Source organism: Chiloscyllium plagiosum, chromosome 18, assembly GCF_004010195.1.
Source record: "Chiloscyllium plagiosum isolate BGI_BamShark_2017 chromosome 18, ASM401019v2, whole genome shotgun sequence".
Lineage (NCBI taxonomy): Eukaryota > Metazoa > Chordata > Chondrichthyes > Orectolobiformes > Hemiscylliidae > Chiloscyllium > Chiloscyllium plagiosum.
In genome coordinates, this window is record NC_057727.1 from 23,024,529 (window position 1) to 23,049,561 (window position 25,033).

Below are 25,033 nucleotides of genomic sequence, written 5' to 3' on the forward strand. Positions count from 1 at the left end.
CAACAAGTCCACACCGACCCGCCGAAGCGCAACCCACCCATACCCCTACATTTACCCCTATACCTAACACTACAGGCAATTTAGCGCTCCTCACCGCAACCCCCCCCCCCCCCCCCCCACCCCCGCGAGCACCTTGAATCTGTGTCCCCTAGTAATTGACCCCTCCACCCTGGGAAAAAGCCTCGTATTTTCCGTGGCATTCACAATCTTATAAATTTCTATCAGGTCGCCCACAACCTCCTGCATTCTGGTGAAAACAAACTTGGTCTATCCAACCTTCCTGCGTGGCTAAAGTTCCCCCTTACCAGGCAGCATCCTGGTAAACCTTCTCTGTACCCTTACCCTCTGGAACCTTCTTATGCCTCTGGCTATACCTACCTGCCATGGGCCACTGTGATTTAGGAACACAGCTCACCACCATCATCTCAACGGTAATTAAAGAAGGACAACAAGTATCTGTCTAGCAAGGAGCATATGGCCTCTGAATGAATTTTAAAAAGGTGGAGTAACTAGAGGCTATTGGCCAGCACTGAGAAGTTAAAGGTTACATCTTTTGGATTGAGGGAAGCTATGACTTCTCTTGTGAAACAGGCAGGAACATTCCTATTACTGCCGGCTTCTCAAAAGTGAAGTTTTCTCTTAGCTTCGAGAATCACTTCCACCTCTGCAGATCTAGTTCAGCTCAGGAAGATTGCCAAAGCAGCTTCCCCACTTCGTTTGGAGTTGAAACATGATTGGGTCTTTTTGACATAGGATCATAAAATCCGTACAGTGCAGATTCAGCCACTCGAGTCTAGATCAACCCTCCGAAGAGCATCCAACCCAGACCCAGTCCCCCACACTCCCCATGACCCCACAGTTAGCATGGCCAAACCACCTACGCTGCATGTCCTTGGACATGCAATGGAACACTTTCACTCTTGAGGCCACTCTGTTTTATGCCATCCATTTCATCTGCTACATCCATCCAACGGATAAAAATAGAAATGACATGAAAGGATTGAGGTTGAAATGGATGTGTTAGCGGTTTGTTTTTCAGCAGCGCACCATCTCAATTCCTGCTGGGCAAACTGGATTAATATCACTCCTATTGTAGACAATATTTTTATCAAACCTGATGTCTCTCTTGAGATTAGGGAGATGAGCACACTTCAGAAGGAAATGATAAGGTGGTTTTGCATGGTTCTTGTGTGTGTTTTATTTTATATAGATGAGGTCCATGAATTACTGTTATCAAGATGATGTAAGACAGGTTCCACTAAAATCATATTGGATTGAACTTGATCAAAAATTGACTAAGTATCAATTTCTGGCGTTTACAGTGTAGAAAGAGCCCAAGTGTCAGTGTCAGGGAATTTCATAGAGGCTTTCTCTGGCAGCACCAGAGAGGGATAGCCTTTCACAGCACACACCGTGCAAAAGAAACACACAAAAGTTTCTGAGAGTACGTAGGGGCACGAATAACTCCTCATTGGAAATAAAACACATTTGTAAATGTCTTGCCACTTCACATCATCATATGTTGGATCTCCTGTCATGGTAGCTGCAGCTATATGAATGAAGCCATAGACACTCCCGGTTCTTGGTGCCATACCATGCAAAGACCTGTCTGAAGGAGACCTACTCTTTCCCTGACACCTCGCATTGTATAACATCTTGTCATTGTTCAATACAGGAACAGCACATTTTGGAAAGCCTTTAAACAGTTGATAACTAACTATTTTTGAAATGAGCAGAAAAGGGTAAGAATGAAACAAAAAAAAAGCTGCATTTGCTTCTGGGGCTAAGGTGCTTCTTGTCTTTGGAGCAATAACAGATTTACAGGCAATGAATGATGACTTCTACCAACTGAGATTTATTAGAAACCAGTGTCAATTACGTCTTTTCTAGCTTGTTACACCAAACATTGGATTGTTGTATCGTGCTGAAAGTTGTGTTCCACATACTCCGTGCCATCATCATCCTCCTGCTGCTGCTCTCTCCATTGTTCAATGTCCATCACATCCCTCCCTCCTTCTCCCACTCTAATGCTGTGCTCTACATGACAGGGGAGTTATAAGGTGCACACCGTCTGAATTGTGCAGCAAAGCCAAGGAAGAGTAACGCAAACAATAGAACCTCCAGACAGGAGCCCTATCCTCTCCTCTGTGATGGCTTTGGTGGAAGAATGTGCATCAGATAGGGGATTGTATAACGGATAGTGATTGCAGAGGGTTTTCCTGATCTCCCACCAGCCATCCTTGTAGGGCATTCAGCCCTTGTTTTGATGCAAGAATGAGTTCTCAAGGATATGGGAATCATAGCAGTTGCAGTGTACTTGGTGCAGACTTTTGAGAAGTGATATGATGATCAGAGATGACCTGTATGTTGAATGGAAGCCTTTTTCTATTGATGAAGTCAGCCACATTATGATATAGTTAAAAATCTCTCAAAACCAGGTTATAGTCCAGCAGATTTATTTGGAACCACTAGCTTTCGGAGACCTGCTACCTGATGAAGGAGCAGCAATCTGAAAGCTAGTGCTTCCAAATAAACCTGTTGGACTATAACCCAGTGTTGTGATTTTTAACTTTGTCCACCTCAGTCCCACACTGGCTCCTCCACATTATGATCTAGCATTCTCTGTATTGTGTGTACAGTTTTTGGACACAGGTCCTCAGGAACATTTACAAAGCCTATTGCCCAGACTATAACACTGATGTCATCCTGGAGAAATGAGACTAATAGGTGTGATCTGTCACAAATTGCATCAGTAACAGTCTTGATACATTTGTGAGGTTAGGATTGAGAAATCCCACACAGGGCCCCAGTGGCTTCTGGGACGCAGCCAGTCACATAGAAGTTTTGTATAGCTATCACTTTAATGGTCATCAAGATAGGAAGGTCACCCACCCCTTCAGGTTTCAAGGCGTGCTCCATCTGCTGAAGCATCTCTTTGACAATGTTCTGGGGGGCATCCTCAATCTGCGATGACACTATGTTTCAGTCATCTGGAGAAGGTGACATTATTTTATTATTAGATTCCCTACAGTGTGGAACAGGCCCTTCATTGACAATAGACTGTAGGCCACTTGTATTTCATTTGAATCCCAAATGGATTTTCTACTGCTTCATCTTCACGTGGACGGGGTTCAGCAGCCGTTTGATGTTTCTGCCGCTCCTGATGCATTTGTTTCTCCTCCATTTACCAAGTCTTTGTAGCACCACAACCTCTCTGATGATTTCTCTTGCTGTGGCTGGATCCATTAGTCACAGTTCCAATGAGCCAACATGGGGATATCAGAAACCCAATAGCTACTTAATAATGTGATCAGTTATTAGTTGCATCATATATAAGTGACCATTTAATATAATCCTTTATTCAGGGGTCACAGACGCCTTTGGATAGAAGTGTATGGGATACCAACACACAGGCTTTTGACATAGTCTACCTTATTTTGAGATATTCAGACATAACGTTGAGTCAGGATGTCATGTTGTGGTTGTACAGGACATTGGGGAGGCCAGTTTTGGAATACTACGTACGGTTCTGGTCCCCCTTCTACAGTTGAGAGTATGCAGAAAACATTTACAAGGATGTTGACAGGATTGGAGGGTTTGAACTATAGGAAGAGGCTGAATAACCTGGGCTTTTTTTTGCTAGAGCGTTGAAAGCTGAGTAAACGTCCAGAGGTTAATAAAATCATGACTGGTGTGGATAGTGCAAATTTTTTTAGAGACCAAAAAAACTGCAGATGCTGGAATCCAAGATAGATAAGCAGGAGGCTGGAAGAACACAGCAAACCCATGGGTAGTGGAGATAGCCAAGGTCTTTTTTTTCCCCAGAGTGGGGGAATCCAAGGCTAGAGGCCATAGGTTTAAGGTGAGAGGGGAAAGATTTAAAAAGGACCTGAGGGATAACTTTTTCATGCAGAGGATGGTGCACGTATGGAACGAGCTGCCAGATGAAGTGTTGGAGGCAGTTACAATTGCAGCATTTATAAAGCATCTGGATGGGTATACAAATACGAAGGGTTTAGAGGGACATGGGCAAAATTGTGACAAATGGGACTAGGTCAGAGTGGAATGTCTGGTTGGCATGGATGATAAGGGTCTGTTTCCGACCTCTATGACTCTATATGCAGTAGAAGCCATGTCATTTAATACAGTGGGAAATTGTAAGTCAGATTACTGACGCTTTCTGCAACAATCCCCTGACCCTGCTCAAGCGGCCAATGGACTATGTCCAAGCCCAAGTGCAGGTATTGGCTGATGCTGTTGACTGATTGTGCCAATAGCCCCTAACTGATGATCTGACTTGATGGAGGACTTGCTCCCCTTAGAATTTAATGCATGGGCCGTTGGTTGATGTAAATGCAGTATATTTGCTGTGTAAGCTGCTGGCACGTTCTATAGGTATGACATAGACGTGGCCTGGTGCCGTACAGCAACATTTCCATCCCTTTGTCTGATCACTGCTGACAAATACAACTACCTGCCTGTGCTACAAGGCATGGCAACACAGAAGTATTGTGAGGCTGTAAGGTTCTGATTGAGGCAGCAATCTAATAAAAAGGCAAGACTGAGATCCTTTGAACACCCAAGTAAGTACAAAGCAAGTAATTGCTAAGAATGCAAGTGAAGAGCCCTGAGAGGTATTCAGCTACAGTGCATAAGTTGAGTGGCCCGGCGTGGTGTCTTTGCCTGGTGTCTTGGCCCGTCGAGGAGGTGTCATGGCATGGTCTCTCGGCCCCTCGTGGCGGTGTCTCAGCCCGGTCTCTCAACCCCTCGTAGTGGTGTCTCAACCTGGTCTCACCACTGCTCACGGCAATCTCTCAGCCCCTCGTGTCAATGTCTCTCGTCCCCTCGTGTTGTTGTGTCTCTCAGCCCCTCGTGTCATTGTGTCTCTCGGCCCCTCGTGTCGGTGTGTCTCTCGGCCCCTCGTGTCGGTGTGTCTCTCGGCCCCTCGTGTCGGTGTGTCTCTCGGCCCCTCGGGTCGTTGTGTCTCTCGGCCCCTCGTGTCGTTGTGTCTCTCGGCCCCTCGTGTCGTTGTGTCTCTCGGCCCCTCGTGTCGTTGTGTCTCTCGGCCCCTCGTGTCGGTGTATCTTGATGATGTAGTATGCGTTTGAGAAAGTATTGTACTTGAGGTTTTTGAAGATTGTTGGATGATGCTCTCCGGGAGTCGGTTGTTGAGTTTTGGAGCAGGCTGCTCTCTTCTGTTACCATGGTTTTGCTAGTTTTTCTTTACAAATATTTTAAATATTTATTTTCCAGCATTTATGAATTGTCCTATTTGTTCTACTAATTTTAATGTACTTTGTCTCTTTGTAGGTCCTTGATCACTTTGAAAAAGAAGGTTTCCAGTTCCTTGCTAATGTGTTCAACTCTTCTCATTCTTTCCTGGAAGATCTTACGGGACTGACCCTTCTCCATCAAGAGACACAAGCTGCTGAGGTAAGTGCTTTAGTTATCCTGTTCCTGCTCTACTGCTTCTACATGTGGAGAGCTATCATTTTTCCAACCCATTTAGTAAATTGCATAATTCAGAATAAAAAGCGAAAGGTCCCAATTCACGTTATCTGTGGTTATTTTTTGGAAAATTTTTGATTTTTCTCCAAGTTCACACTGCTTAAGAACTACTTTCAATCAGACAAATCCATTTTTGTAAACTGTTCCAAGATGAGAATTTAGAAAACTTAATTTGACATTTGTAATGACAGAAGTTGAAGACCAGGTCATCTTGACAGCTGTGTTCTTTGATCAGTCACGCCAGGTGAAACTTGCAATACTTTTTATTGCATGTTATGGCAGAAATGCTGAACGAGGAAGATTTTGTTTAGGATTAGAATTTATTAGCTAGTACAGCAAAGTTCTCAAGTGTTCATTATTGCAAATACCATGTTAATAAAAGTTAGGACAGAGTTCATCTTGAAGGAGTCGGTAGTCTTTATCCAGCGTTCCACCTTCTGAGGATCAGTGCCCAGAATGCTCCTGAGAGAAGGAGAAATGTTTTGAGGTATCAGCTGCCCACACTTGTGCCAACAGGCGAGGAATGTATACTGAATAAATTACGGAGAGACCCTGCAACAACATGCCTTGCTGAGTATGATGATGAGTAGGAAATGATCTATTTGTATCGATCTGTTTAGATCTGTGTGCACGGTGTAGTGAGAAGGATGGAGGGACGCGAAATGTGAATGGAGGTGAAAAAGATGAATGGCAGATGGGAGGACTAAGATATAAGGAAAAATGTGTGAATTCAAGGTTTGGAGACTAAGATTGACTGTGTATGGGTGGAGAGGAGTGAGGCAATGAGAAGGAGCGTAATGATGCAGTGGTAGAATGCAGACCACAGGTTAAATGTTGTTAGAGTCAGCTTGTCTCCTATGTTACTGTTAGACTTCATGTAATAAGTAACATCATCTTCTTTAAAAGATTTTTTTTTAACTTACAAGTTAGAACTGCTCACTAAGCTAGGCTGATTTACTACTCTCTAAGCTACATCTGGTTTTAATTGAATTCTAGAGGAGCAATTTATGTATTTTCGACAAATGTTAGAGGCTGGTTCACAGCTTCATCAAATTTCAGAAGACTGGTATAACTTGAGTGTGCCATACATCACTGGGGCCAGAATAAGACTTTTGTGGAATAGCCCTTTTTTTTAATATGATGTCGCAATATTAGTTGTACAATCTGTGATGCAATAGAGTTGCTAAATACCTGCTAAAACTTCAATAAAGCTGCAGTTCATCAAGCATTTTCATACCATATGTACATACAGTCCCATTTGCCGCGTGTTTCCGTTTTTCATTGTGCCGCTTCCTGTGTATGCTTACTTTAGTGAGGAGGATAATAAATTAATGCCAGAAAATGTTTTAACTTTTACATGCTTTGCCAACCTTTTAATAAAAATTTCTGTCAGTTTACAGCTTACAGGGGATGATGAGCCTCCACAACTCCAACCTGGGAGCTTGTCTAGATTTATAGGCGAGGGCTGGTTTGGGTAAAGGGATTAAAGACAGTGAATATTCAACTCTAAGTAGTAATGTACTCGGGTCACTAATACTTAAAGGTTCTTGATCTGTTGAGCTCTTTTTGATTTGAGTCAACCCAGATTAAACCATTATGGAGGCAGAAATCATGTGAGAACTCCAGGTCTTTGCTCAATGCTTTTCAATTGATTGCTACCCTGATGTTACTTCATGTTCCACTTGTCGCTAGCAGAAATGAACTAAAATTGCCAAGATGTACTGAAGTCAGTTGCACATTTCTGATGCTTCATCAGTCGTGGTCATTCATATGAATATTGCTATGTATCAGTTGCTCTGAATATTGGAAACCTTTAATCATAATTTGCAGTTGTAGGGCAGCAAGTGTTTAGACTCGCATTTTCCCAATAAATTGTGATGTATTTTGTGCTGTAGTTGTTGAAACGTCAAGCAAATAGTGACACAACTGGGGGAAACTGGGAATTTGGTACCTGACTAAACAGGACAAGCAACTGTTTGTCTCCCTAACCAATCAGATTGAAGGACTGTAAGATTAACCATGTAGAGACTGCAAATGAAGTGAAAGCAATTCCACACCAAGTGCAAAAAAGAGTAACAGAATGCTGGAAACATTGATGTAAAGGAACAAAAGAAAGAGAAATGAATTTTAAAATGCATCTATAAAATCTGTAACAATTCTGAAGGAATGAAACTCTGCATTCAAAATAGCTATCTTTGAGTAACAACAATGTTGTTTTGCAATAATTAATGCTTAGCGTGTTTTTTTTTAGTTTAAAATGGTACTCTGCACTGAAATCAAGAAGTTTGAAACTACAGGAATTTTAGTTCATCTATAGTGCACAAGTATGGGAAGTTTCATTTCAGACAGAAACATGGTGTTTTGAGAAAAGCTGCCTGCACAACAGTGCATCTCTGACAGAAAGTTTTGGAATTCCATGCTAAGAATGAGTGTTTCTTTATCTGAAGTTGCAGGAGCATTTTCACTTAAACATAGTGAGCAGTATTTACCTCTCCATTGATTTTGTCAGCAGGTTATGGCCAAATGTATTTTTCTTATGGCATCCATCATATACACTTCTAATTCAAATAGGAACCCAAGGATCTGTAGTTTTATATTAATACCAGTATTAATGCAAACCAATCTTAAAAAGACTCTTCTCATGCATAGTATGATTTCATTGTTATTTGTACTTAATAATTTGTTGAATTACTCTCAGAAAATCCTGGAGAAACTCAAAAGGTCTGGCAGCATCTGTGGCAAGAGAAACAGAGTTAATGTTTCAAGTCCCATGACACCTCTTTAGAATAGCCAAAGTTCCAGAGAGTAGTCAATTCGACCTTGAAACATTAACTTTGTTTCTCTCGCCACTGATGATGCCAGACCTTCTGAGTTTCTCCAGCATTTTCTGTTTGTATTTCAGAGCTCCAGCATCTGAAGTATTTTGCCATTATTATCGTTGAATTATCCCCTGATGTTCTGCATTTTGGAACGATTTGCGATTCACCTACAAATTTTATTTTCTGCTCAAGGCATGTTACTGAACAATCTTGTTTTTTTTTCATATATTGCACAATGCAAATGTTTAGACATCACTTGGCAAGCTTAATTCTGTTGCTCAAAGGGTTTTCATTTTAATAACAGAGGCATGAAACGGTACAATACATGCTTGATTAATAATGAGCAGTTGTAGTGTAAATGGGGCCCTGTAGGTTTTCTGTTGTCGAGAGACAAGTTGTTCATTGCAGTTAAATTATAACCAGATGTAACTTTCCAGAAGTTTAACAGTTTGCCTTTTTTCCCTTTTGTACTAAGGTGCCATTTGTATATTTAAGGTAATTGTAACATATTCAAACAGCTAAGCATGTGATTCATGGAAAGTATTAGATTGATTCTTTCACATAATGGATGTAATTTCCCTACCAACGGATAAATAGAAATTTGAGACTTTATGCTCCTGACAAAAGCTGAAGTCAGTTTGTTTAATTTGAGTCTGTTTTGTGTTTCGTTGGTTTCAGCTTTGTATTGAAAGCCCCAAACTTGGTGCATTCGGAGCATTATTTTGAGGCATTAGAAAGGTTGCATTTTATTTCTTTGAAATCATATTTATAATTTATATTGCTGCATCATTAACAAAATTTGGAATAGTGATTTTATTGCATTTTAATTCATTAGAATTGTACTTTACAAAAGCCATGAGTTATAAACTACTTGTTGCTTTCTGGTATTTAGTTGGTAACCTATTTGAAGTTTTTTTTCCCTAAAATGCTGCTGTGATGGAAGCTGCGTATCGTTGGACTGAATATTCCGGAACAGTTCCATAGTGACATCTTGGTTGCCTTGACAACATTTTCACTGTATTAAGATTTCTATTATGACTGAGCCAATGTTGGGTTTTCTAACTGAAAAAGCCTTGTTCAACCAGAATTAATTAAAATTTGAATACTCTTTAAGTACAGTAAAATACAGTTTCTAATTTTACCAGAACATTTACATGCAAAATTATGTTGGACGTTTTCACTCGGCTAGTTATGCCGTTCAAAATTTACAGACCTTCTCTTTTGCATTTGAATTCAAATATATAATTGCTGACCTCCCAGAGTACAGCCATTGTTTTGTTTTCATCGCCTAAGCTTGGTAAAATAATTGCTTTGAGCTAGTTTGATGAAAAGATTATGCTGTATTTGGTATTCAGATTTCTGAATGTGACATGAAAGTGACTGTTACTTCATCAAAGAAGTGGAGGTTTGATGCTTTCCTGTGGCTTTGAGTTGGTTGATGCACATTCTGTATAAATACCATTGAGCCAAAGCACTATCCATTCTCCCTGATAGTTTAAGTGGCCCAAAAATCCAGGGAGTGGTCATTCTCATTGAGAAATCATTTTCACTTTTCAGTGACTCAAATTTACATCTATTGTGTAAAGAGAGCTTGATTAGCATAATCTGTAACTGCATGCAGGAGTATATTTTAGATATTATACTTGCAACAGACAATCTATTAATTTTGCTTCAGTTTTTTTGTGTTGCCATTGTACTGAATATTCATTTATTTTTAGGGGTGCGAACTCACATTTCCCTGTATCTACTTGCATAACACCTGGGATTGGGGTGTCATAATAATGTTCTCTTGTGACCTGAACTGGATAATTGTGCCTTTTTCATAATAGCAGATCAAATCAGCACTTTGTTAAGCACAACCATGTATGATTGATTAATTCAATTACGCAACTAAGCTCTGAATAATAATATACATTAAAAATGTGCCCCAGGTCAAATATAGGCAAGGAAATGTCTAGCTAATTACCACCTAGTACCTTTTCTCAGTACTCCTCCACATTGAAAACCATCTGGAAGAAATGCTGAGATTACCATGCGGACAGAATATACTCTGACTGGGAGGCATTTAATGTCCATCACCTCGCAGAGTCCAGGAGCTGGCTGAAAACAGCAAAATACTGCAAACGCTAAAGCTCTGAAATACAAACAGAAAATGCTGGAGAAACTCAATGTCTGGCATCATATGCCTCTGTAATATTCCACTCATCCAACAGAGCAAGCTTCCTCTAAGGCTTCCTCCTACCTTAACACACATCTTTCATTAATTTTGCTCATAGTTTGCTTCATTGTTTCTCCAAGGTTGTCTTGTCTACACGCTGTATTTGCTCCCTTGACCCTATTCCCATTAAACAGCTAACCATGCTACTTCCCCCTGGTCCTTGGTTTGGCCAATATTGATACTGTTTCCCGTAAGTATAGGAATACTAAAGGCATGGTTTTTGGCCAGATCTAAACATTGGTCCTCAGCCACCAATTCCATCTTACTCCCTGGCAACAAGCTGAGACTAAACCAGCCTGTTCACAAGCTTAATGTCCTATCTGACACCAGATTGAAATTTTAACTGCATATTTGTGACATCACTGAGGCCTATTTCTATCTTTAATATTGCCCAATTTACTCTGGTTTAGGCTCTCGTTCATGGAGAAAGTGAGGACTGCAGATGCTGGGGTTTAGAGTCGAGAGTGGTGCTGGAAAAGCACATTAGGTCAGGCAATATCAGAGGAGCAGCAAAATCTACATTTCGGGCAAAAACCCTTCATCAAGAATCTCATTCCTGATGAAGGGAGGTTGCCCGACACAAGCTGTGCTTTTCCAGCACTGTGCTCTTGACCCTGAGCTCTCATTCATGTCTTTGCAGCACACACCTTGCCAATCTGCCACATTTTACACTCTGTAAGCTTCAGATCATACAAACATCTGCTCGTGTCAAAAGTTAAGATTAGAGTCATGCTGGAAAAGCACAGCAGGTCAGGCAGCATCCAAGGAGCGGGAGAATCGATGTTTTGGGCAAAAAGCCCTTCATCAGGATGAAGGGCTCCTGCCCGAAACATTGGTTTTCCTGCTCCTTGGATGCTGCCTGACCTGCTGTGCTTTTCCAGCACTACTCTCTAATCTTGACTCTGATCTGCAGTCCTCACTTTCGTCTGCTCGTGTCGCAAGTCATATTAAGTGCACATAAGTGTTTGTAATGTTCTTCAACCAGATGTGGCAAGTTGATCATCTCCTAAGGCATCCACCTTTGTTTTCAGCTATTCGTCTCATATAATGTCAAGGAATTTGTGCATGGCCTTGCTACAACAAAGGCTATGAGTCCTGACAGCATGCTGGCCAAACTGTTAATAGTTTGTACTTTAGAATGTGCTTTACCTGTAGCCAAGTTATCTCAGTGCAGCTACCATGAACTGTTATTTATGAAAAGTGAAGAATGATCCAAATGTGAGGAAAGGTAATGGAAGTTTTTTTTGTGCTAATTGTGCTATTGAGAGCAACTGACTCACTAATGATCGACTTAACAGATTTATGTTTGCATTCTGTCTCACCAGACCTCATTACAAGTAGCAGTGTCCTTTCCCAACAATTTTTAACTGCTTCATTAACAGCCTTTTCTCCACCATTACATTAAGGATGTTCTCTGATGTTTGTGCAGTATTCATCCATTCATAATTCTCAAGTCCATGAAGCAAGGTGCATCTACACTCAATAAGACTTAGACACCATTCAACACCCTCAACAATTTCTCCTTCAAATCCTTCCACTTCCTTCAGATGAAAGGGGTAGTCATGGGCACCCGCATGGCCCTAGCTATGCATGTCTCTTTGTCGGCTACGTAGAACATTCCATCTTCCGGAGTTATACCGGCACCACACGTCTTTTCCTCCGCTAAATTGATGACTGCATCGGCACCACCTCATGCTCCCATTAGGCGGTCGAACAGTTCACTCACACATTCCACCCCAACCTTAAATTCACCTGGACCATCTCTGACACCTCCCTCCCCTTCCTGGACCTCTCCATCTCCATTAACGATGACTGACTCAACACTGACATCTTTTTTAACAAACCACCGACTCCCACAGCTACCTGGATTATACCTTCTCCCACCCTACCTCGTGCAAAAATGCCATCCCGTATTCCCAATTCCTCCGCCTCGAACGCATCTGCTCCCAGGAGGACCAGTTCCACCACAGAATACACCAGGTGGCCTCCTTTTATAAAGACCGAAATTTCCCTTCCCACGTAATTGAAGATGCCCACCAACGCATCTCATCCATGTCTCGCACCTCCGCCCTCGAACCTCATCCCTCCAACTGCAACACAGACAGAACCCCCCCCCGTCCCTCACCTTCCACCCCACCAACCTCCGCAAAAATCGCATCCTCCACAGACATTTCCACCAGCTTCAAATGGACCCCATCAGGAATATATTTTCCGCCCACACTATCCACTTTCTGCAAAGACCATACCCTTCATGACTACCTGGTCAGGTCCACGCCCCCTATCAACCCACCCTCCCCTCCTGGCACCTTCCCCTTCCACCGCAGGAATTGCAAAACCTGCGCCCACACCTCCCCCCTCACCTCCATCCAAGGCCCCAAAAGTGCCTTCCACATCATCAAAGTTTCATCTGAACTTTACACGTCATTTATTGTATTTGTTGCTCCCGATGCGGTCTCCTCTACATTGGGGAGACTGGACGCCTTCTCGGAGAGCACTTCAGGGAACATCTCTGGGACACCCGCACCAATCAACCCCATCGCCCCATGCCTGAACATTTCAACTCCCCCTCCCACTCTGCCGAGGACATGCAGGTCCTGGGCCGCCTCCATTGCCACTCCCTCACCACCCAACGCCTGGCGAAAGAGCGCCTCATCTTCTGCCTCGGGACCCCAAGGCATCAATGTGGACTCCACCAGTTTCCTCATTTCCCCACCTTACCCCAGTTCCAACCTTCCTGCTTAGCACTGTCCCCCATAACCTGTCCCACCTGTCAATTTTCCATCCCACCTATCCATTCCACCCTCCTCTCCAACCTATCACCTTCATCCCCACTTCCAACCACCTATTGCTACCTTCTCCCCAGCTCCACCCCCCTTCCATTTATCTCTCCACCCCCAAGGCTCAGCCTCATTCCTGATGAAGGGCTCCTGCCCGAAACGTCAATTCTCCTGCTCCTCGGATGCAGCATGACCTGGTGTGCTTTTCCGGCACCACACACTCTCAACTCTGATCTCCCGCATCTGCAGTCTTCACTTTCTCCTTAGACACCATTCAGTCATGTGCAGTCTAAATGACAACTGGCAATCAGATGATGCAAGTGTTAGGCAATGACTGACTCCAACAAGACAAAGTCTTAACCATGTCCACATTGTACTTCATCAACATAGGTTGATAAAAATGCTTGAATTGTTTTTAATCTCTCATGATGTGGGTATTGCTGGCTGGCCAGCATTTAATGCCCATCCGTGGTTGCCCTCAAAGGTGGTGGTGAGTTGCCTTCTTGAACAGCTGCAATCCATGTGCTGTAGATAGATCCACAATGTCATGAGAGAAGAAATTCCTGGATTATGCCCCAATGACAATGAAGGAATGTCGATGTATTTCCAAAATGTAGCTTATTAACATCTTGTATATTTATCATCTCTGACATTATTTTCTAAATTTGAACTAATGTAGAGTATTTTAAACAACTCTTTTTCAAACTGTTCTATGCAGAGCAGTCACAATATCCCGGAACATGATAGTTGTCATCTACAATTCTATTTAGAAAATGATCTAATATTATCAGTTAAGGTATTTTCCTCTACTGGTTCAATTATGTTGTCATTATCTGTGCACTATTTATGTCTGTAGCTTGTCATTGCCTTTTCTCTTAGTACGTCCAGAATCTAATGAGAGGTTCTTAGTTCGGACATGTGCATTTTATGTTATAGTATGGTGCAGATGACTTCATTTCTTAGAATAGTACAGAGATGGTGATGCTTCTGTCTATCGGGGCATCTATTAATAAAACCTAAAAAGGGGTATTCCGGGTAACATTTGCTTTATGGTTATAAATGTCTGCTAAGTGTGGGTGTCGACATCCTAAGGATTAGAAATGTGCAAACCATAAAAATATTTAAAGTTTTGTGCAGTAAACCTTAGTTTAAAAAGCTGTTCTGTACAAAGTTAATGTACTATTAGTATAATTTCTGGTTAATTGCTATTCCATTTAGGAATAAAATTACTTCACGCTCTTGCATTTAGCAGCTGGACAGAGGGACTACCGTGGTCATTTAAAATTAGAAAGGAAATGCTTTGTAATCACTGTGTCTGGTGGCTGAGCCATGGCAGTAGGGTACTCTCACATTTCTCTCAAATATAGCATACTGAATAATTCATTAGGTATGTACACTATGAGCCTCTCATTCCTCCTTGCATACACTGTTACAGCCAGCAGGCACTGCTGGCTCAGCTGACTTCATCAGTGCTGCAGACTTTTGAACTGTGAGGTGATTCATTCATGAATTAATGAAATATTTGTGCTGGCATTCCACAGTTTTCAACTCCCGATGTATGCACTTTCCTGGTTATAAATCATTTGAGCCTTGGGTTTATAACATCAATTTTTAACAAAAAACAGTGCAAGGTTCTTTGTGGTCATTGTTGGGTTAGATTATTTTGTAATGTCGAGGTATCAGGTTGCAGAGCGAAACTAGGTATAGTACAAACACTGAAGGGGACAGGTGTGAGTTATTGAATAACCCAAAACATTGTCATTTGCATTTTGGCTTGAAATGACATTGAACTTAATCTTATACTGTATGAGTATTAACATTGTTGAGCAACATTTAAAAAGTATTATGTAGTATTTTTGTTACTTCAGGATGCTAAATTCTCTAAAATGAAGTGTTTTGCTATGCATATCTTTTGTGCCTATTTAACTATTTCAGCATAATATTAAAATTTTCAGATTAATAACCATTTGAATTCAGTCCTTTTAAATACTGGTGGATCTCCCATGATAATTGCAATGGGACATGGACTGGGGCTGATAGAATGCAGGCAGCTGAATGTTGGATGCAGAATCGACCAAAGGAGCAGAACAATTCAATGAAGTGTGATCTGGAAAAGTTAAACGTTCTGCTTTTAACTATTAGCAGCAAAGTCTGTGGAAGTTGAAGTTGAAGTTGAAGTTGTTGATGTTCCAGGGATGAGGATGATTGAAGTAGCAGAGTCTGTCTCGTACACTGTATGCATGTGTAGAAAATATAAAATGGGGCAGTAAGTGCTGGAAGTACACATTAGGCTTAGTGTTGTTGATGAATATGAAGTGCCACTGCTAGGCTTCTCATTAGAATGATCTTTTTTCTCTCTCTCTGTCTGTGTGTGTGCGCGCGCGTGCATGTTGAACACGAATATTGGCATCCTCTTTGAATGTGGCAGACATTATGACTATTCAAAATACTTGCTGCATTTTTGTGTCTCAGTCAACTTTCAACAGATGGTTCCTGGTTTTTCTGCTGTCAAATCAAAATATGTGGATCAATTCTTGTACTCTTATATGCAAGCAAACACCTTGACTCAAATCAAAATAGACCAAGGGTATAGCTTGTGGCCTCATGGTCTGTGTTGTTCAGCTACTGACTGGATTTCTTCATCATGAGGAGAGTGTGTTTTCTCATTCTGACTATGCATCCTTTAATTTATCTTATGGATTGCTAGTTTCCTGTTTCCCAATCTCCCCTGTCAACGACTGTAGAAAGGTTTTTGAGAATTGTAATTAGCATTTAAAAATGTTTGCTGGCATCACTTGGCCTCTTGCTCAATAGCTTGACTAAAAGGATCTGCACTGTGACTCATATCTGCTGTGATATGACGCATTCAATGTAAACTGTGTGATATACTGATTGGTGGAAAACATGTCAATTAGTCGGCAAAAGTTTTACTGAAATTTGCACAAAAGTAAATCGATAGTGGGCATGGGGAAGAGTGATGTAAGTATTTTGAAACTAACTACAGCTTTTCTTTGATACAAGTATATATCAGGTTCTTTCATAACTGGTGATTCATTAAAAAGCCACCAAAAAAACTTTATTTTTTTCATTATTATAATTATGATTTAATGCTTATACAACATGAACATTGCAATCTAAACTGTATTTATTTAAAAAATTATGTCTACACTTTAGTTTTTCTTTGAAAATGGTCTGTCTAAATGTAGCACTGTAAATGAAGATGAAGTAAATTATAGCTTTATAAAGTCTACCAAATGTATATGTGTTTACAACCCTATTATACGGGACTTATTGATGTCTGGCGTTCTACTGGGCAGTTCAATTTTTTTAAAAGAAGTCTAGACTTGTTTTCCCTTCCTCTGAATTTCATGCTTTGACCCCTAGGGCTAATAATCAGAAGCACTTCTAATTTCATTGACTTCTCGACTTAAGAGGTAATTTTAGATGCAGGACAAAGTAATAAAAGATTAAAGCATTTGGCCACCTATGAATGTACCAGTGGCCAAAGGGAACCAGCCCTATTGTCGTCCAAATATTACAAACTACCATCTCCAGAAACTGCATCTGTATCGCTCCCAGCTGCTGCCTTCACATAATAATTTAACAGATGGTGTTGCTGAGCATTTGCTAAGGGAGTTCCATTTGCTGCTTTATTTTAGCAGCAGAAACTCTGGGAATTTTGGAGTTAGCCATTCTGACCCAGTTTGTGATTAAGGGGTGTTCATTGTTTAAACTAGAGCAAAAAAAAAGGTCAGCTATTGCAAAACTCACATATAACCTCACCGTTTTGTAATATTAAAGGGGTATTGTCAAAATGACAAGAACTTCTTGCAGGGATTGCCTTTATCTATGTAAATTATGTAAAATGTTTTCATTCCATTGTTTGCTGTTACACATTTCCAACCAACAGTTAAAACGTATATTCAAATATGAAAACTGCATGGAACAAAATTATGGTATAACACGTGCAAAAGTTGTTCTGTTGCAAACCTTTTCTGAAGTTTACTGTGACTGAAAGATTGTATTTGATCTAAGTTTTCAGAAGTTAATTGATGAACAACTTCTGTTACAAGTTCCTCACTCTTTTAAAGTAAATATCCATGTTCAACTCAACCACCTCAACTATCTTCGATGTACTATTGACCAAAAAGGTTTTAGTTACAAACTGTACTCATTTTCTTCATGAATCAGTTATAATTGTGTACATTTCCTGTCTTCTCAAGGTTAATTAGGATGTCTTTCATTATTTTGACTACATATAACCCATCAATCTTTCTCCAGGGAAAATGAATTTAGTCATAAAACTTACTCGGAACACAATCCCCAAAAATCTGAAACTGTACTGGTCACATGACTCTAAAATTGACATTGTTCTGAGGAAGGGTCACTCGATTCAGAACATTAATTCTGATTTCTCTCCACAGATGCTGCCAGACCTTCTGAGCTTTTCCAGTAATTTTTTTTTGCACATGATTCAGAGTTAGTTCATTTTATCTTCTTTGAAGAAAAGTAGTCAAAATGGCATATCTGTTGTGAATTTCAGTTTTGGATATAAAGTAGTATTTTTAATTATTCAGCATTAAAAACATAAGCATCAACTACAGCCTTGCTTTGAAGTGAAAAATGCAAACATTACCATTTTAGTATAGTGCATATAAATTGGTCAGGTTTTTGCAGTCTGCAAAGACACTAAATGTATTCATGGCTGATCTTGAAGAAAGCTGCCCAACAAAGATCTGGTTATCTCTGTGCCATTTGTTTTCCTTTTTCCTAAAACACTTTCTATCTGTCATCAAGCTATAAGGTATATGGCAATGGCGATGTCAGCAAGCAGGTAAGCGGACAAACGCGTTGAAGTACAAGCAGGCATGCATCAAACCCAGGACTTGAAAGCAGTTCTAATTTAAAATTTCAGAGGACGAAATAAATGATTGATTGTGTAGCTTTATTGTTTATTAAGAAATTTGACACTCCACTGCATAAAGTTAGATGAGGTCAGAAGTCACATGACCCCAGGTTGTAGACCAACAGGTTTAGTGAAGTCGCAGCTTACAGAGCACTGCTCCTTCGTCAGATGAAGACTTCACCTGACAAAGGAGCAGCGCTCTGAAAGCTTATGATTTCAAATAAACCTACTGGACTGTGACCTGATGTCGTGTGACTTCTGACCTTCTCCATCCCAGTCCAGCAATGGCACCTCCACTTCATGGCTAAAATTAGATATCCTAAGCTACTGGTAGTGTTCAACGTTAATTATGGAATCAGTACGCTTTTTTTTTTGAAAGAGATGCATTTTTTTTTTAATGAGATACAACTTATTGAAGGACTTTCAGATGCTTTTAAGTATGGTAAGTGGCTGGTAGGTTATGACGCACCTCTCAAGCAGATGGGTTTTGAACCCAGACTTGAGTAGAAAGTGAGGTCTGCAGATGCTGGAGATCAAAGTTGAAACTTTATTGCTGGAACAGCACAGCAGGTCAGGCAGCATCCAGGGAACAGGAGATTCGACGTTTCGGGCACAGGCCCTTCTTCAGGAACCCAGACCTTCTGGTGCAGAAGCAAGGATGCATTTCTGCACCTCAAGCCCAGATTGAAGGATTTTCACAGCGAGACTAATGGCCGTACAGTGGAAGTTCACTTTCTTTCAGTTGATTTTCCATGATTGTCATTTAAGGATACCTCCAAAGCACATATGAAGACGCCAGGAGCCGCTGTCAGTTTCACTGGCAGAATGATGGTGAACCTTGCCTATTTCATTCAACCAGCAAAATAACATGAGAAAATCCATCTAATTATTTGACAGAGGAGAAAAACTTGCTTTGTGTATTGTGTAACAAAAATCAGAAGTTGTCTGCAAACAGATTTATGATTTTGTTGCATGTAGAATGCACAGGAAATCATGTTTCCCAAATAGATTATGCATCTCCTGATGTCCAATTGGATCTTTGCCCGTTTTAACGAAAGAAAAGTCATACAAATGTTAAAATGCAGCTTTTTAACTTTAATTTACTTTTCACTGGAATTTGTGGAGGTTTCACATCCAGTGTTTCAAAGATTCTTGCCCCTAAACTGCTTTTGTTTTGATGTGTTTTGCTTGATTATCCAGAAACTTTATCAGCTGAGTACAGAACCAGTTATTCGGCTGTTTTTGCATAAATGTTTACTCATAGTTGAGTCATCATTGGGAAAATAGAAACAGATGGTTCAGATGTTCTGCATTAAAACACAAATTGCGCACAGAGCTCAAAAGTACGATTGAACAACATTTGAAGGTAGTACTAACGTTTTTGCTGTCAACCAACCAAATTATGCATTTGCTATCCAGAGATTCCAGGAAATCACTTGAGCGCTAGAGTGGGAATTATGCACTTGTGTTGCAGCAGCTAATTCTTAACTGTTGGCATGCATGGTTTGATATTTGTATTCAGCGCTGCAATATGACATGATACATTCATAGATTAATACAGCTTAACTACAACAAATAGTATTCTGGTTTTCTGTTTTTTTTCTATCGAAATGGGCCACCTCACATTTTTCCAATTAAACTCCATCTGCCAAACGTTTGTCCATTCACTTACTATCAATATCCCATTGCAGACTCTTTGCATCCTTCTTGTAACTATTCCAGGTACCAGACAGACATTTGTCAAGTGTTAGAAAATAGCAGAGAAAGCTTATAGAAGGTGAGGAGAAAGAAAGACGTAATCCCAAATATATGTAACTGATGATTCCTATCAGAAAGGACAATTCTCCTTGTTATTATTGAAGAAGAGATTTTCGAATTGAAAATGTATTTTCAATAAACTCTGGAATCCATCTTCCAGTAGAAAATCGGTCTGTAGTCATAATTTGGCTTGAGGACCCTTTGTGGTTCACAACTATGTGACTTCATTCAAAGCCTTCAGCAGAGCTTTTGTTCTGACTGTCAGCCTTCAGCTGATCAGTTGCTGACAATTATATATTGCTAACAGCAATTCTTTGGTGGTCTAATGGATAGAAAGCTCTACTCTGTAAAATTCAAACTAAAAAAGTAACCTGAATTTCCTTGAGCAACACAAGTGACAAACATAGCTGAAACATCTTAATATAGTTTTATTGGTTTGTGGTTTCCATTTTTTTTTACATTTCTTTTCCATTTTTTATCTGGTCAAATTTGAATTGTTTCAGTCTTGAGCAACATTTTTTCAGAACCAGAAGAAATAAATGGATAATAACAGGGTTTACAATTTCATGGGTCTGTAATCTTTGCATATGTTTTTTGTCTGAAACATTAAACTTTGCCCATTTTATTGAACCACTGAGAGATTCTCAATTAAGCTATTTCATGGGAAGAAGAATCTTTTCAAGCAGCATACATTCCATTTGAAGAAACTAATTTGCTTTTAGTCAGCAGAAGTATATTATCTTTTTTCCAGTTTCTATTTTTCACAAGAATTCCTACTTAGTAGAGGAGTTCAAATCAATATTGGTTTATGTTGAGGAAACAAGTACTCCAAATAAAAGTAAGGTTTCAGCCATTTTTTTCCAATTGTTTCTGATTCATTTTCCATTTTATTATCTTCATGGGTTAATCATCAGACATTGTGGTGAAGATGCTCTGGGTTGCTATGTAGCTTGATGAAAAACTGCCAGTTCAAAGGAGCGAGGAGGGCTATGGTTTTTATTTGCCTGACTATTGCATAATATTAAACTGGCTAAGACCTGTTTAACTCCGGCAATTTCAATCTTCAACAGGATAATTAAGTGAACTTACTGTCTGCTACACTTCTGGCTTAATATCAAACGCTCATCGCACCAGCTGTTAAAGCAGTCTGCAACAAAGGGGTTAAAGGTTGACCACCTTGTGGTCTGTCCAAACTTTTACTATGTAATTGTTATAACCTTGTAATATGGAAGTGGGGTAGAAGATTTCAACTTCTTTGAAAAGAATTCAGTAATTTTACTTCTTTGTTTGTTTAGGTTACTAGGTTACTTGCTGTATTTAAATAGGTAATGGGTGCATATTAGGTATGGCTTCCCTTATTTTGCAGTGCGTTCAAATTTAGCATCAGATCAAAGGCAAAATCACTTTCTAATATGCTAAATTTAGGATGTTATTTGGGTCTGAAGACCAGAGCTAGTTACAGAAACAACATGATACATGGAGTGACCTACAGGGAGTTTAATTTCATTTTGTTTCAGTGTCAAGTTTGATTCTGACACCAGATTCACACTGCATTGTAGCTGCAAGTTGGTTACAACATGGACTTGGTGCACAGAAGTAAACATTTTTGTGCATATTGTGCAGCTCTGAATTAAGCAAAGTGGACTGGATTTTGCTGGTGAAGCTAACAACTGTCTGTCATTGTTTTGGTTAGAGGCCCAGCAATTTGTTGCACACCTGAGCACTGAAATCTGAAAGGCCATTCTGTACTTCTCTGGAGCACTTACCTACAGCATGATGACAATGAAAGAAGTAGATGTTGTGATTATTCCATTATAATGACCGCTTCTTGAGAAAACAATGTAGAGTTAATTATTCCCCCAAATTTTATAACTCATTAATTACCTGACTTATTCAGGTTATTTTCAGAAAAAATGTTTCACATCTGATTATTTTTAGTCTTCTAATGGAATCCAAATTGCATTTTGCAGTATATTTTTGGCGTGGACTTCCGGTCTTGTGATGATTCCTCAAAGTGAGGTCCCACTGTGGCTCAGCACTTCAGAAAGACAAATGTTTGAACTTTCAGCTTTATTTCTTTATTTTCTACTTAAAACCGAGAAGGTCTGTAATGTGTTACTTTTAACATATTATTTCATATGTTTTACGCTATACTATAATTACTTCAATGTTTATCTTTTAACTTTCTTTCTTTCAACCCTGTTCTTAAGATTCTGTAGCTAAGTACTTGTACCTAAGATGGCGCCTTATGTGGTGACATTATCCACTTTTCATTGTATTCCTATACCTTTTACACTTGAGTACACGTGATAATAAAATCAAATGAAGGAAAATAGTTTAGGAGATATGTGCTCCTGCCCTTTCATGGGGATTCTGGAATCCATTCAATTTGTCACAGTGAAACTAATTGTAATCAATCTTTGCTCCTGGATTTGTTCAGTTGTTTCAGGTAGTAAATTATACTGGTCCATTGGAAAATACTAAATCAATTCCATTTTATATGTAGTGAACTTGAATACAATTCACAAACTCAAAATTATATTTTAATGCTTATTGCAACGAAATGAAAGGGACACAATCTTCTCTAGAGATGGGAAAAATTGGAGGAAGAAAGAGCGTTTAATTGTGTGGGGTGGTGATGCACTCAAATCCCTGGGCAGGAAGGTCATTTGTCCTTCCTAATGCAAACAATACTGCCAATATACTTTCATATGTTTCTCCACAATTCGGTATGCTGCTGCTATGATTTGATATGTACTTATGTGTACCTCTGACTGTGTATATCTGCAAATGCACTTTTGAAGGTTGCTATCTATTTTGCGAGCTAACCATACATCTTGGCCAGTAGTATCCCAAATTCAACCTTACCCTAGAATAAGACAGGATAGATCGAGTGAATCCTTAGAAGAGTATAAAGGCAGTAGGAGTATACTTAAGAGGGAAATCAGGAGGGCAAAAAAGGGACATGATAGCTTTGGCAAAAAGGATTAAGGAGAATCCAAAGGGTTTTTTATAAATACATTAAGGACAAAAGGGTAACTAGGGAGAGAATAGGGCCCCTCAAAGATCAGCAAGGTGGCCTTTGTGTGGAGACACAGGAGATGGGGCAGATACTAAATGAGTATTTTGTATCAGTATTGACTGTGGAAAAGGATGTGGAAGATATAGAATGTAGGAAAATAGATGGTGACATCTTGAAAAATGTCCATGTTACAGAGGAGGAAGTGCTGGATGTCTTGAAACAGTTAAGGTGGATAAATCCCCAGGACCTGATCAGGTGTACCCGCGAACTCTGTGGGAAGCTAGAGAAGTGATTGCTGGGCCTCTTGCTGAGATATTTGTATCATCGATAGTCACAGGTGAGGTGTCAGAAGACTGGAGGTTGGTTAACATGGTGCCACCGTTTAAGAAGGGCGGTAAAGACAAACCAGGGAGCTATAGACCAGTGAGCCTGACCTCAGTGGTGGGTAAGTTGTTAGAGGGAATCCTGAGGGACAGGATGTACATGTATTTGGAAAGGCAAGGACTGATTAGGGATAGTCAACATGGCTTTATGCCTAGAAAATCATGTCTCAAAAACTTGATTGAGTTTTTTGAAGAAGTAACAAAGAGGATTGATGAAGGCAGAGTTGTAGATGTGATCTATATAGACTTCAGTAAGGCGTTCGACAAGGTTCCCCATGGGAGACTGGTGAGCAAGGTTAGATCTCATGGAATACAGGGAGAACTATCCATTTGAATACAGAACTGGCTTAAAGGTAGAAGACAGAGGGTGGTGGTGGAGGGTTGTTTTTCAGACTGGAGGCCTGTGACCAGTGGAGCGCCACAAGGATTGGTGCTGGGTCCACTACTTTTTATCATTTATGTAAATGATTTGGAAGTGAGCAGAAGAGGTATAGTTAATAAGTTTGCTGATGACACCAAACTTAGAGGTGTAGCTGACAGTGAAGAAGGTTACCTCAGATTACAACGGGATCTTGATCAGATGGGCCAATGGGCTGAGAAGTGGCCAATGGAGTTTAATTTAGATAAATGTGAGGTGCTGCATTTTGGGAAAGCAATTCTTAGCAGGACTTGTATACTTAATGGTAAGGTCCTAGGGAGTGTTGCTGAACAAAGAGACCTTGGAGTGCAGGTTCATAGTTCCTTGGAAGTGGAGTTGCAGGTAGATAGGATAGTGAAGAAGGCGTTTGGTATGCTTTCCTTTATTGGTCAGAGCATTGAGTACAGGAGTTTGGAGGTCATGTTGCGGCTGTACAGGGCATTGGTTAGGCCACTGCTGGAATATTGTATGCAATTCTGGTCTCCTTCCTATGGGAAAGATGTTGTGAAACTTGAAAGGGTTCAGAAAAGGTTTACAAGGATGTTGCCAGGGTTGGAGGATTTGAGCTACAGAGAAAGGTTGAATAGGCTGCGGCTGTTTTCCTGGAGTGTCGGAGGCTGAGGGGTGACCTTTTCGAGGTTTATAAAATCATGAGGGGCATGGGATGGGAGAAGTCTAGAACTAGAAGGCATAGGTTTAGGGTGAGAGGGGAAAGATATAAAAGAGACCTAAGGGGCAACTTTTTCACACAGAGGGTGTCACATGTATGGAATGAACTGCCAGAGGAAGTACAATTGTAACATTTAAAAGGCATTTGGATGAGTATATGAATAGATGAGATTTGGAGGGATATGAACCAGGGGCTGGCAGGTGGGACTAGATTGGGTTGGGATATCTGATCGGCATGGACATGTTGGACCGAAAGGTCTGTTTCCATGCTGTACATCTCTATGGCTCTGTGTGTGTTGTCCCAGTCAAAGTAGTGTCCATCTTTGCCTGTATGTAAGGAAACTAGTGATAGTGGATCGTGCTTTTTTGTCTCTAGTTGGTTTTCATTTATCCTGGTGGCAAGTTTTCTTTGGATTGTTGGAGGAAACCGGAGCACCCGGAGGAAACCCATTCAGACACTGAGAATGTTCAAGCTCCACACAGACAGTCGCCCAAGGCGGGAATTGAACACTGACCCCTGGCACTGTGCTAACCACCAAGCCACCGTGATGCCAA

At 40.4% G+C, this 25,033-nt stretch overlaps 1 protein-coding gene across 2 annotated transcripts in view; it reads left to right on the top strand.

The window, feature by feature from the left end:
* Positions 1–25,033, top strand: part of atg7 (ATG7 autophagy related 7 homolog (S. cerevisiae)) — a 139,792-nt gene that overhangs the window by 69,913 nt on the left and 44,846 nt on the right. For both annotated transcript variants that reach the window (XM_043707933.1, XM_043707932.1), the window contains exon 17: positions 5,311–5,433. In XM_043707933.1, the coding sequence (XP_043563868.1) occupies positions 5,311–5,433 (123 nt within the window). The remainder of the gene's footprint in view (positions 1–5,310; positions 5,434–25,033) is intronic.